This window comes from Mobula birostris, chromosome 3, assembly GCF_030028105.1.
Source record: "Mobula birostris isolate sMobBir1 chromosome 3, sMobBir1.hap1, whole genome shotgun sequence".
Classification (NCBI taxonomy): domain Eukaryota; kingdom Metazoa; phylum Chordata; class Chondrichthyes; order Myliobatiformes; family Myliobatidae; genus Mobula; species Mobula birostris.
The window spans coordinates 196,600,927-196,615,894 of NC_092372.1; the positions used below are offsets into that span (position 1 = coordinate 196,600,927).

The 14,968-nt window shown below is 40.8% G+C and overlaps 1 protein-coding gene across 7 annotated transcripts in view; it reads right to left on the reverse strand.

The window, feature by feature from the left end:
• pard3aa (par-3 family cell polarity regulator alpha, a) overlaps positions 1-14,968 on the reverse strand; it is an 881,596-nt gene that overhangs the window by 290,950 nt on the left and 575,678 nt on the right. For all 7 annotated transcript variants that reach the window (XM_072253986.1, XM_072253983.1, XM_072253982.1 and 4 more), the window contains one exon: positions 14,097-14,247. In XM_072253986.1, coding sequence (XP_072110087.1) covers positions 14,097-14,247 — 151 coding nt within the window. The remainder of the gene's footprint in view (positions 1-14,096; positions 14,248-14,968) is intronic.

A 14,968-nucleotide genomic window follows, 5' to 3' on the forward strand; every position in this document is an offset into this window, starting at 1 on the left:
GAACACTGGCAAGGATAATTCCAGAGCAGCAAACTAGCTGAAACTTCTGGAAACAATTCAGAAGACACTGGATGCTATATATACATCCCAAGGAAAGATGACACAACCATGGTTAACAAGAGAAGTCAAAGCAAAGGGAGGGCATACAATAGACTAAAAATTAATGGGAAGTTAGAGGTTTGGGAAGCTTTTAAAAACCCAACTAAAAAAGACATTAAGAAGGTAAAGATGGAATACAAAAGAAAGCTAGCCAGTAATACTAAAGAGAATACCAAAGGTTCTTCAGATACATAACATGTGAAAGAGAGGCTAAGTGGATAATACACTGCTGGAAAACGATACTGGAGGTTTGTAGTGATGGGGGACAACAAAATGGCAGACAAACTGAGTAAGTATTTTGCATCGATCCTCACTGTGGAAGACACAAGCCGTATGTTGGAAGTTCCACGTGTCAGGGATCATGAAGTGTGTGAAGTTCCCATTACTAGAGAGGAGGCTTTGGGAAACTGAAAGGTCTGAAGGTAGATAAGACACCTGGACCAGATGGGGTACACCTCAGGGTTCTGAAAGAGGTGGCTGAAAAGATTGTGGAGGCATTAGTAATGATCTTTCAAGAATCACTAGATTCTGGAATGGTTCCGGAAGACTGTAAAATTGTAAATATCACTCCATTCTTCAAGAAAGGAGAGGTGTAGAGGGAAACTATATGCCAGTTAGTCTGACCTCAGTGGTTGGGAAGACATTGGAATCAATTATTAAGGATGAGGTCTCAGGATACTGGGAGGAAGATGATAAAATAGGCCTTAAGGGAAAATCTTGCCTGACAAATCTGTTGGAATTCTTTGAAGAAATAACAAGCAAGATAAAGGAGAATTAGTTGATGTGTACTTGGATTTTCAGAAAGCCTTTGACAAGGTACCACACACGAAGCTGCTTAACAAGCTACGAGCCCATGGTATTACAGAAAAGATTCTAGCATCGATAGAGGTTTGACTGATTGGCAGGAGGCAAAGAGTGGGAATAAAGGGAGCCTCTTCTGGTTGACTGTTGGTGACTAGTGGTGTCCAACAGGGGTCTGTGTTGGGATCTATTCTTCTTACGTTATATATTAATGACTTGGATGATGGAATTGATGGCTTTGTTGCGAAGTTTGCAGATGATATGAAGATAAGTTCAGGGACAAGTAGTTTTGAGGAAATGGAGAGGCTACAGAAGGACTTAGATTTAAAGAATGGGCAAAGATGTGGCAGATGGAGCACAGTGTCTGAAAGTGTATGGTCATACACTTTGGTAGAAGAAATGAAAATGTTGACTATTTTCTCAATGGAGAGAAAATACAAAAAAACTGAGGTGCAAAGGGACTTCGGGGTCCTTGTGTAGGATTCCCAAAACATTATATTGCAGGTTGTGTCTATGGTGAGGAAGGCAAATGAGATGTTAGCATTCATTTCAAGCGAACTAAAATATAACAGCAAGGATATAATGTTAAGACTTTATAAAGCACTGGTGAGGCCTCACTTGGAAGTACTGAGAGAAGTTTTGGGCCTCATATCTTAAAAAGGATGTGCTGAAACTAGATAGAGAGTTCAAAGGAGAGTCATGAAAATTATTCCACAATTGAATGGCTTGTCATATGAAGAGCTTTTGATGGCTCAGAAGCTGTATTCACTGGAATTCAGAAGAATGAGTGGTGACCTCATTGAAACCTACCAATTGGTGAAAGATCGTTATAGAATGGATGAGGAGAGGATGTTTCCTATAGTGGGAGAGTCTAAAACAAGGACACAGAGCCTCAAGTTAGAGGAGCGTCCCTTTAGAACGGAGGTGAGATGGAATTTATTGAACCAGAGAATGGTGAATCTGTGGAATTCTTAGCCACAAACAGCTGTGGAGGCCAAGATTTACGTACATTTAAGGCAGAGGTTGATAGATTCTTGATTCAGGGCTTGAGGGGATATAGGGAGAAGGCAGAGTACTGGGGCTGAGAGGATAATTGGATCAGCCATGATGAAATGGCGGAGCAGACTCAATGGGCCAAATACTCCTATATCTTATAGTCTTAAGATTGAAGTTAGAGACAAAATCAGATGCACATCAGCTCTAGCAGTGTTTGCAGGCTATTATTTCCTACAAGGCGAAACCTAACATAATGAAAATCTGTGATGCTTCACTCCCAGATGAGCTCAATGCCTTTTATGCATGCTTTGAAAGAGAGAATAAAACTACATCTGTGCAAATCCCTGCAGCACCTGGGAACCCTGTGAACTCTGGCTTGGAGGCCAACATCAGAGCATCTTTCAAGAGGTTGAACTATTCCAAGGCATCAGGCACTGATGGTATACCTGGTAGGGCACTGAAAACCTCTGCCAACCAACTGGCAGGAATGTTCAAGGATATCTTCAATGGCTCACTACTGCAGTGAGAGGTTCCCTCCTGCTTCAAAAGGGTGACAATCATACCAGTGGCCATGAAGAGTAGGCTGAGATGCCTCAACTACTATTGCCCATTTGTATTCACATCTCTGATTATGTGCTTTGATAGTTTGGTCGTAGACAAAATCAACTCCTGCCACAGCAAGAACCTGGAGCTGTTGCAATTTGTCGATCACCATAATCGGTCTACAGCTGATGCTGTCTCACTGGCTCTCCACTTGGCTTTGGATCACTTTAACAAAAGCAATACCTAAGTCAGGCTGCTGTATATTGCAGCAGCCGTTTAAAGTTAAATTGGACAACTACATGGACAGGAAAGGAATGGAGGGTTATGGGCTGAGTGCAGGTAGGTGGGACTAGGTGAGAGTAAGAATTCGGCACGGACTAGAAGGGCCGAGATGGCCTGTTTCCGTGCTGTGATTGTTATATGGTTTTATATATATTGATTACCGCACGTGTTCAACACAATCATATCCTCCGTTCCAATCTACAAGCTCCAAAACCTGGGCCCCTCCAAGAGACCATAGTCTATGTGGATCAGAAATATTATCTCCTCAGTGAGAATCAACACTGGCACACATCATGGATGCAAGCTTAGCCCAGTGCTCTACTTTGTCCATCCCCATGAATGTGTGGCTAGGCACAGCTCAAATGGCATCTATAAGTTTGCCAGTGACACAATTATTGTCAGCAGAATTTTAGACGGGGATAACAAGGCATACAGCAGTAAGTCAGATCAGCTGGTTGAAGTGGTGCTACAACAACAACCTCACACTTAACATCAATAAGAGCAAGGAATTGAGTGTGGACTTCAGGAAGGGGAAGTTAAGAGAACACATACCAGTCCCCTTTGAGGGACCAGCAGTGGAAACGTTGAGTAGTTTTACGTTTCTGGATGTCAATATCTCTGTAGTTCTATACTAGGACCAATATACTGATGAAATTACAAACAAGGCACAACAGGGGCTATACTTCATTAGGAGTTTGAGGAGACATGAAAGACATTCACAAGTTTCTACAGATCTACCGTGGAGATCATTCTAACTGGTTGATTCAACATCTGTTATAGTGGGACCACTTCACAAGATTGGAAAAAGTTGTAAAACTCAGCCAGCTCCATCACTGGCACGAGCCTCCCCAGGACACCTTCAAAAGGCGACATCCATCATTAACGGCCCCCCTCACCCAGGACATGCCTATTTCACATTGCTACCATCAAGGAGGTGGTACAGGAACCTGAAAACATGCACTCAACATTTCAGGAACAGCTTCTTCACCTCAACCATCTGGTTTCTGAATGTACATGAACAAAACCTCACCATTTTTATGCTCTCTTTTTGCACTACTTACTTAATTTTATTATTATTTCTATTTTAATTTATAGTTTTTTAATTATGTATTGGAATATACTGCTGCTGCAAAACACTAAATTTCACAACATACTGTTTGTGCCAGTCATGTTAAACCTGATTCTGAGGACAAGAATCCCATTGACTTTTACGGAATCTTGGCTACTTAAAATAAAGCAGGAATATTCAAGGCAAAATCATGAAACTTTGAGTAAATTGATTGAAAGTACGCAGATGTTCAGGATAAGAGGCAGAAAGAATGCCTGCATATGCATGTACGCGTACGCGCGCGCGCGCACACACACACACACACACACACACAGATCAAATCTTGCACTGGCATCATGAGCCAAGGCACAACCCATAAACCTGGAATAGAATCAAGTAATCAAAGTCATCTTCAATGTTGAGGTAGGCTTTAAGGGAAAACTGAATAAATGGTTTCGTTTTTTGGACACGACTAACCTTACACCTTAGTCTCATTTGTTTGTTTAAACTGACAAGCAGAAACATCTGTGCTCCAGAGATCACTGGATATGGTGGGCTGCAGCTGAGGTTTTGGGCATGAAATTATAAAGAGATGGAATGAAGTTCTGAAGAACACAGAGCAATAACAGATGCATTTGATCCAAAAATACCAGTTGGGAATAGTCTGAAAATTTGTGGTGAGGGGTGGGGGTGGGAGAGGTGGGGAAGCTGAAATTAATGAACAAGGGATTTATGGCACAGAAGCATGAGTCATTATAAGCTAGGTTTCAAGCACAAAGGTTAATGGAAAGCTGGGTTTCACTGTAAAGTATGAGGAATAAATCAATGAAATATTATTTTTATGAAATAGTATACTGTTGAAGCTAATTACTGCCTAATCAATCTATTCTCAAATAAAATAATAGATGTTTGACTCACCAGAGGGCATCTCACGGAGGAGACTCCATGCCTATCACCTGCACTTTGTTGCAGTGACCACCGTGAGCTCTCAGTTGCATTCTGTTTCAACTCCACTCTCTATTGCCGCATCAGTTTGTCTGTCCTTAGACAGACTGAGGCCAAACAAACTACAGGAACACACATCATACTCCAGCTGGGTAGTCTACAAGCCAATGGCATGAACATTGAATTCTCCTATTTCAGCAACCTCATTCCATCTGTGGCTTTCTCTCTGTCTCTCTCTCGCCTCCTGATCCACCCAGAAAAGCACACCTGCATTTTTTCCATACACCCTTTTGTCCTCTCCTCACAGCTCTCAGTTTCCCAGTTTCAGTCCCTCACTGCATCATGGCTGCCTATCATCCACATATTCCACCACTTGGTCCCCTGCCCCCTTCCCACCCTGGACCACTTTGCCGAAAATCCCTCCTTTTACTGGCTCCACTCACCACTTCCTCGAGTAACACACACAAAAAATACTGGATGAACTCAGCAGGCCAGGAAGCATCCGTGGAGGGAAAAGTACAATCAATATTTTGAGCCAAGGCCCTTCATCAAGACCAATGAAGAGACTTCATCAGAATGTCAGCCCCAGAAGTCAACTGTTCATTTCTGTCCAAAGATGCCACATGATTAGCTACGTTCCTCTAGGTAGATGGGTAGGGCGTGGGTAGGAGGTGGGTGTCTCTCTCTCTCTCAAGATTTCCAGCATCTGCAGAATATGTATTTCTTCCTCACACAATCTGCGGCCATTTGCCATTTTTATTGTCATCTTTCCAGCTCCTGTCACCATCTCCACACCCCTCCCTCCCACACTTCATTCCACCTGCTTGTCAACTCGCCCCCAGCTGTATCTACTTCATGCTTGACAACTCTTGCCTCACTTGCAACAACCCCGCCCCCCCCACTTTCACCTCCTTATACTGTCTATCTCCCCTTTACACCCTCAGTGCTGATGTAGGACCTCAACCTAAAACATCAACTATCCCTTTGCTTCCAAAATGCCATTTGACCCACTGGGTTCCTCCAGCAATTGACTTTCAACACTGGTGGTAGCTCACACAGAGATGATGCGTGTATTGAATGAGATGCCAGAAGAAGTGCTATATTCAGCTACAATTACAACATTTAAAAAGATAATTAGAAGGTAAAAGAAAGGCTTTGAAGGATATGGACAAATTGCAGGTCAATGTGACTAACTTAGGTCGGCTCCTTGGTTGGCATGAACGGCCTCATCCCATGCTGAATAACTGTTTGACCTAATAACCCTCTCACTCATTAACTGGCAACAGGATCTCTTGGCTGACTGAAAAGCCAACAAGATTGGCAATAATGAAATTAAGGGGCACCAAAGTGCAAACTTTAGCATACCTGTCCATCCTTCATTAATAAAGTTGAAGGTGGGGACGGCCACTGATGATTTCACTATACTTAGTTCCATTTACAACTCATCAGCAAATGAACAACAATAATCTATGCTGCAGGCCCTGGGCAACGCTAAGTCATGGGCTTTTCAGTGATGCAAAACATGCCAGTAAATCAGCAGAAAATAAGTATCTCCATTAAGAAATCTTTAACCATCTACATTCATGTTACCCCACCAACAACATCCTAGATCAGTAATAACCAAATGCAAATCATTCAATAAAAACAGAGGTGACAAGAGCAGTTCTGAAGTGTTACCCAACCCCAGTTCCTTCAATACGCTGTTTGCTCCTACTCATTATTGTTTAATTAGTTTTCCTATTGCATTGCAAGAATTTTAAACAAATCTTTTGCTCTTGAGGAAACAACACATGCAAGACTATGGATGCTTCCTTGCTCCTGTGTCATATGCACAATATTTCCTTGTTAAAACTTAATGAGGTACCAATTAATCACATCATTACATCAAAAGCAACACAATTTCAAATCTACCTTTCACACATAATCAAAATCAGTTACTTAAATGAGCTGCATTTTTATTTTTGGGTTTTAAAACTAGCTGATTAAAATCATTATTTCAAATGTAACAACGGGGTTATATACATGATTGTAAATAATAATCTGGAGAAGGCACATGAAAATTTGCTTTGTCAATTGACAGGTCAGATTTTTCAGTGTTAACCATTAAAATATTTCAAGAAGTAAAAAGAACTGATATACACTGCCTGCTCGTTACTCTAAATCAATCTCTGCACCTCATCATGAACCAAAATAGAACTGACCAACAGCCCAAAGGCCATTTCTGGTTTTCTTTCCCAATATTTACAATCATTAATACTGCATATATGGGAGAGTCAGCGGGTGCTGTTTACTTAGATTTTCAGAAGGCCTTTGAGAAGGTGTGGCACATAAGGCTGACAAAAAAGATAATAGCCCATGGTATCACAGGAAAGATACTAACATGAAAGAAGATTGGCTGACTGTCAGAAGTGCTATAAATGGGGGACTTTTCTGTTTTGCTGCCAGCGACTAGTGGTGTCCCATGGGGGTCGGTGTTGTGACCCAACTTTTCATGTTTTATGTTAATAATCTGGATAATGACATTGTGGCCAAGTCTGTGGATGATACAAAGATAGGTGCAAGGGCAGCTAGGGTTGAGGAATCAGGAAACCTGCAGAAGTACGTAAACAGATTACCAGAATGAGCAAACAACTGGCAGATGGAATACAGTGTTGGAAAGTATATGGTCATACATATCGGTAGAAGGAATAAAGGTGTTGACTATTTTCTAAATGGGGAGCAAATTCAAAAATTGGAGGTGCAAAGGGACCAGGGAGTCCTCGTGCAGAATTCCACAAAGGTTAACCTGCGGGTTGAGTTGGTGGCAAGGAAGGCAACTCCAATATTAGCATTCATTTTGAGAAGACTAGAATATAAAAGCAAGCATGCAATGCTGAGGCTTTATAAGATGTTGTCAGACTACATCTGAAGTATTGTGAGCAGCTTGGGCCCCATATTTAAGGAAGGATGTGCTGGCATTGGAGAGGGTCCAGAGGAGGTGCAGAAGAATGATCTGGGAATGAAAGGGTTAACTTATGAGGCATTTTTGACAGCTCTGGACTTGAACTTGCTGGAATTTAGAAAAATGAGGGGGGAATTTCACTGAAAACTACGAAAAATTGGAAAGGCCAGATAGAATGGATGTGGAGAAGGTGTATCATTCATGGGAGAGTTTAGGACAGAAAGCTTCAGAATAGAAGGATATCCCTTTAGAACTGAGATGAGAAGGAATTTCTTTGGCCAGATGGGGGAAGAGTCTGTGAAATTCATTGACATAAATGGCTGTGGAGGAAATATCATTGGGTATATTTAAAGCAGACATTGATAAGGTCTTGATTAGTAGACCTCAAAGGTTATGGGAAGAAGCCAGGAGAATGACGTGATCGGACAAATTTTCGGATTATGTTCCTATGTCACACAGTTTTATGAAATAGAATCTTAGCAAAACCTCTTCTATACTTTTGCATATTTAAAAATCTGCAAATGATAAAAAACCAAGAATTTACATGGTTGGATATTCCTTTAAATTCAGGAAGTTCAAGACGCAGATCTTTCATTTGGTTCAGTGTGATCAGTTGAAGAAAGAACTCATACTTCAGAAAATTAATGAGAGCAAGCACTCACACACTCAGTGATCACTCACACACACAATAATGACTAGTTTTGGGAAGCTCTTAAATGATAAAGGGTAACATTCTCCTACATGATCATCCTGCTAGAGAGTGAATAATTTACAGAAGCGAAGAAATTACTGCAAAACAAAGAATTCCAACAGGAATTCTGCAGATGCCGGAAATTCAAGCAACACACATCAAAGTTGCTGGTGAACGCAGCAGGCCAGGCAGCATCTCTAGGAAGTGGTACAGTCGGGGAACCCAGAGGATGGGCAAGGGGTCCATCCTCTGGGTTCTCTGGGTCTCCCCCCCCCCACCGTCTTTCTCCCCAGACCTCCTGTCCCATGATCCTCTCATATCCCCTTTGCCAATCACCTGTCCAGCTCTTGGCTCCGTCCTTCCCCCTCCTGTCTTCTCCTATCATTTTGGATCTCCCCCTCCCCTTCCCACTTTCAAATCTCTTACTAACTCTTCCTTCAGTTAGTCCTGACAAAGGGTCTCGGCCTGAAACGTCGACTGCACCTCTTCCTCGAGATGCTGCCTGGCCTGCTGCGTTCACCAGCAACTTTGATGTGTGTTGCAAGTACATTTCCAAATAGGTTTAAACCATGGGTGCCAATCGGATGAGCATTAAGCATGCCACGTGCTCTTTTTCACTCAGGGGACCTTCATTTAAATCTAGCTCCCGAGATGAATAAATCCATTGCTTCCTGCAGTGAAAGACCGAGGTGAAAGACCATTCTTGTATCCCTTATTAAGTCGTTCATGTTCACAAAGGCTGCCACAGTAACCATTCAAGGGTTGGTTCTGAGGGTCTTTTGAAAGCTGACCATAAAGTGCAAAAACGCAGCCAATCCAAAGATGATAGGCATATTTCAACATGTGAAATATCGATATCTTACAAATAAACTAGGGGCAGCTGAAGTATGATTTATTTCTTGGTCACTGCCATTGCTAAAATAATTTATTCACCAGACAATTTTGAACAGTTTATGCAAAGGTCTATTCATTGAAATGGAAAGTGTCACAGCAAATTAAAAAAAAGGATGAAAATAACTGTTCAATGCAGTGCAGCACAAAGACATTTTCTTATTCAGTCCCAATCTGAAATAATCATTTGTTGTCAGCAGTTTGCAGCACTGAAACAAAGAAACTGACTTGGACTCAAGTAAACAACATTAATTAATTCGAGATAAACCTTTCTGAGATGCAAACTAGGAGAAAAGAAATACAAACACAACCAAATGTGACCACGCTCATTTCATTTATTAACATGGATAACATTTAAGGAAAACAAAAATAATGCCAAAGTAGAGCTGTGACAACATAATCCACTGTGCCACTTTCCACAGTTCCAAAAAAAAAACAAGTGAAAAGCAGAATTAGAAAAATACCTGTTTTAGGCAAGATAAAGAAAGATCAAGAGAGATGGATTTATGGTAATGAGGAAAGCATAAAATTGAACAAGTGCTGGGAAACATAAACCAGCTCCGCATTTCAGAATTTATCATGCTGTGCCTAAACCTTTTACAGCATATTGCTTCTACAAAAAGTTTTCAGAATGCACAACAGCAAGGGTCTATTTGTCCATGAGTGAGGTAACAGAATGCAGAGGAAGATATGCCCAAAACAGAATGAAGGAATCAAGCCAGTAGCAAAATTAAGCAAAGAACCAGGAAGCTCAGAATTCTGTATCCTGGTTAATCCTTGCCCCACATTCGCATCTGACTCAGTACTTATTACAGTGACTTGGTGCTCTGGAAGACAGCACCCTATAATGACACAAGTAAATGAAATTAGAAAATAATGGAAATCCAAAACAGAAACAGAAAATGCTCAAGTACGTTTGCAATATAAAAGCATTTGAAGAGAAGGGTTGTAGACCCCTCAGCAAAACTGGCACAGGAAACAAACAAAAACAAAATCCCATCTATGAAGAGAGAGATAAAAGAGAGTTTACCTGAAAGGTGTTAAATTCAATATTAAATCATAAGGGCTGATAAAATAATGAGATACTGACTTCTGAGCCACCTCTGGAGGAAAGTAGGAGGGTGAAGCAAGAGAAGTCAGTGTACTACTGGGACATAATATTAAAGCCACAGTCGACCAGCTGTTATGGGAATCACAAGGAGAATGGCCTGTGGAGACGGAAAGTGGACCAAGTAATCATAGAGAGAATCGACCTTTTGGAATGCTGAAAGCAGAGGGGAAGCAATATACATCTATTGGTGGAATCTCCCTTGAAATTATGAAGAATGGTCTCCTGAATTGGAGACTGGTGGAATGGAAGATGCATAAGAGTAACTATGCTGAGCACTATGATCAGCAGTAACAAAACAGCACACCCCGATGCCTTCCTGGTCATTGAGGGGGACTTCAGGGAAGAAGTCTCTGACAAATGACTAACATGTCACTTGTGGAGCTAGAGGAGTCAACATACTTGACCACTGTTACACAGTGGTATAACACTGAAGGAATATTTACCATGCCATCTCATGCCTCACACCTCATGCAAGCTCAATCACCTGGCTGTACTTTTACGTGCAACACACAGGCAGACAATGAAGACCATAACACTGGTGGTGAGAATCATGAATGGGAGGTCGAGGACCACTTACAGGACTGGACCATATTCAGGGATTCACCTTTGGATCTGAATGAGTATGCTATACCAAGACCTGGTGTGGATGAATGTGTGCATACCAGACATACCCAAACCAGAAGCCATGAATGAGCTGTGAAATTCATAGTCTGCCAAGGACTGGATCTGTGGCATTCAAGACTGGTGATCCAGAACTCCAAGAGACATGACTGACTGGCTATGCACAACTCAAATGCCATTTATAAATTCACCATTGACACAGTTTTTGTTGATGGAGTCTCACATGGTGACGAGGAGTTGTCCAGGAGTGAGACAGATGGTTGAATGAAGTCACAAGAACAACCTTGCACTGGATGTTAAGTAAGACTAAGGAATTGATTGTGCACTTCAGGAAAGGAAAGTCGAGGGAACAACATCAATGCTTATCAAGGGGTCAACAGTGGAAAAGTCGAGGAGTTTCAAATAGCTATTGGCTGTGTCTTATTTAAAGTTTGAGGAGAGTTGATACGTCACCAAACACGGTCACAAATTTCTACAGATATACCCTGGAGAGCATTCTGACTGGTTCTATCTCTGTTTGGTACAGGATTGGAGAAATCTGCCGAAGGCTGTAAACTCAGCCAGCTCCAGCATGGGCACTGATGGAACTCACATCTCCTGACCATCTAGGACATCTTCAAAAGCTGATGTGTCAAAAAGGCAGCATCCATCATCAAGAGCTCTCCCACTTCTCATTACTCCCATCAGGGAGGAGGTACAGGAGCCTGAAGACACGCACTCACTATTTTAGCAACAGCTTCTTCCTCTTCACCATCAGATTTCTGAACAGCCCATGAACCCACACCACACAACTTCTCTATTTGGCGCAAACACGAGGAAACCTGCAGATGCTGGAATTTCAATCAACACACATAAAAGTTGCCGGTGAACGCAGGCCAGGCAGCATCTATAGGAAGAGGTACAGTCGACGTTTCGGGCCGAAAAGGGTCTTCGTCCGAAACGTCGACTGTACCTCTTCCTATAGATGCTGCCTGGCCTGCTGTGTTCACCAGCAACTTTGATGTGTGTTGATTCTCTATTTGGCTCTCTTTCTGCACTATTTATTTTAAAAAATATTTCTTATTGTAACTTACAGTAAGTTTTTATGCATTACACTATACTGCAAAACAATAAAATTCACAACATACGCCAGTCATAATGCACTTGATTCTGATTCAGACATGGTGCTATGGGTCATATTTTTGCATTTTAGTCAAAGGTTTGAAAATTCACACTTAGAGACTCAGACAAACTCAAAGCTGGTTTTCCAGTGCGAAACCAAGAAACCAGTGTACCATCAAAGGAGATGTCTCTCGCATGCATGAGTTCTCAGATAAACATAGCTGATATCAGGATATTAGTTAAAGGACTACAGGAGAATTACCTATTGTGGTACGGTCAATACATCCCTCAACCAACATCATTAACATTTTAATATGTCAACTAGATATTGAAAAAGGTGTTATTAACTTGCTGCGGTTTTTCTGCAACAGTAACTCATATTGGAAATATATCATTGCCTACAGTTTGCTTCTAGACATCCTGAAGTCATGAAAACCAATAAACAACGGAAAGTATTTCACCAAGATGTCAACTGAATTGTCCACAATCCAGATACCAAAATGCAACATCATGCCACACTAGTCTTGACAATTGCACATTTAAATACTTATTCAATTGAGTTCAGATTTAGGCCACACGGTGATCAGAGTGGAAGAAAACAAAAATTGTCTATCATTGTAAATATTCATTAAAATGAAGCCTCCCAACAAATGTGCATTGTTCAGATTGCTGCAGAAGAATGGGTCAGATTTGAATGTAACAAGTAGGGATCTCTCTGAAAGTTGATAGTTGTGCTCAAAGCACAAAGAAGTGATAGGGAGTTACAGAGGCACTACCTGTCAGATACTTGTCTGCTCAAAAGTCTTTATTTAGAATTCCAAGGCAAAGTCCCACAACAGGAAATAAGGAAGGAAGTAAACAGAAAACATTTTCCATTCCCATGCCAAATACAATTCTCAGTACTTACAGTTGTATAATTCTTCCATGAAAAAAGATTCATTTATATTCAAAAAGGGAAAATTTCCAGCTGTAATATCCAAAATCTTAAATTCACTGCAATATCCTAATGATAGTTTAGTCTGCTTATTGAGCTTGGAGTCAGTCATATAATATGAAAGCAGAACATCTGGCCCACAACCACAGTAACCCGTATTAATCCATATTGATACCATCTTCTAGCACTTGATTCAAAGCCTTCAAACACAGGTAATTCACGTGCTCATCCGGATACTTCATAAAAGCTGTCAGTGACTCTTGTTCCACCAGTCTATACATTCTAGATAAAATGCTCTTCGTTTTCTGGAGAAAACATTAAACAAATGGCCCAATTAAAATAATCATATAGAATTTGGATGAAGGGTCCTGTTAAGGGGCCTCAACCCAATAGTTTACTCTTTTCCATAGATGCTGCCTGGCCTGCTGAGTTTCTCCAGTATTTTGTGTGTGTTGCTTGGATTTCCAACATCTGCAGGTTTTCCCATTTAGAATTTGGAAAACTTATTAATTTTTACTTCCACAGACACCATTAGCCTTCAGTTAAACATGAAGCCCTTTATTTGTTGGAGTCTTGTAAAGTCTGCTAATATATCAAAAAAGTTCAGACCTAAATTGGATATTTGGCAAAAGATATACACACCTTCTAAAGTATACACAGCTTCTCAGTACTAAGTCTGAAAAGTGACTGAACTTTCAATATAATTTCAGCAACATTCATTTAATGCATAAAAATATTTCCTTTAGCCCAGGGTTGGCCGAACTGCTAGAGGCTAACATAGAACCTTTATTATCAAGATGCTTCCTTTAGCATTCTGTATCATCCCAAGCAAGGTGACATCAACCAGTAAGAATTTCTTCAACAGTGTGGTCTTCAAATGCAAGAAATTAAGTTTTCATCCTGCCCAAAAATGTATTTCTCCAATTTTGCTATATGTTTTCTTTCTGATTTTAATAAACTTATCATTGAAAATTAGACAACTAAAAGCAGACCCTGCTTCAACATTCAATGTGCAACAGCAGGTCTGAATAAATCAAATATTCTGCGATAAACTTTAAGGAAGAAAGTTCCAGAAATGGTTAGCGAACTCACCCATCAATCTGTTATACGCAATATTCCTGGTGGGTGACTCATCCAGCCCCTCGATTCCACTGTAAAGTGAATGTGAAATCCTTCGCTCCCTGTCTTCCATCACGGCATCAATTGGCAACTCAGGCCCAGGGGGACTCCCAGGTGTCTCGAGCTAGGGAGGGTGAGAGAGAGAAAATCTACATTGAAAGACTATTTAGCAGCATGGGGGAATGCATCTATTTGCCCTAGGCCTGCACCCGACTGGGCATCCAATGAACTAGAACTCCTCACTAAGGTTCAAGATAATTTGCTATGACAGTCCTGCTTAATGACTAACTATCTATGCCACTTTGTACAATACCTCCCATGGTGCCTTGTCAGATTTCAATGCACTGGAAAGAATACAGAAATTAAAAGCTGCCTTTCGGCTTTTCCGGTGTATTTTTTAAATTTAAAAAAAAATGGAAATGCAATAGGTTGTAAAATGCACAAAGTTTCATTGATTTCTACTTTCAAAAATAAGTCATTGTATAATTGAGAGAGAATATGCAGTCAAACACCTTTGCCTCAGGTTTAAAGCTCATCAAATTTTGTCTTAGCCTGGCCATAACACAGAAAGTAGGTTTATTTCTAATGGCTTGAAATAATTCTGAGTTATTGACAGATATCACTCAAGCTAATCCTTGTAACTCCAAGCAAAAGGAAATTATTGTTGTTAGATTAAAGTTGAGTTTTATGATCAGTAGCAAGCTGCTCTTTTCAGTGGAATGTTCAGTATTCAATCTGTACATGTCATTATCTCAAGAGGGATGAGAGCATTGGATTAGACTCATACAGTTCATATCTATCCAGCAAAGATTTAACAGGATGAGAGTATCTTATGACTTCTCATT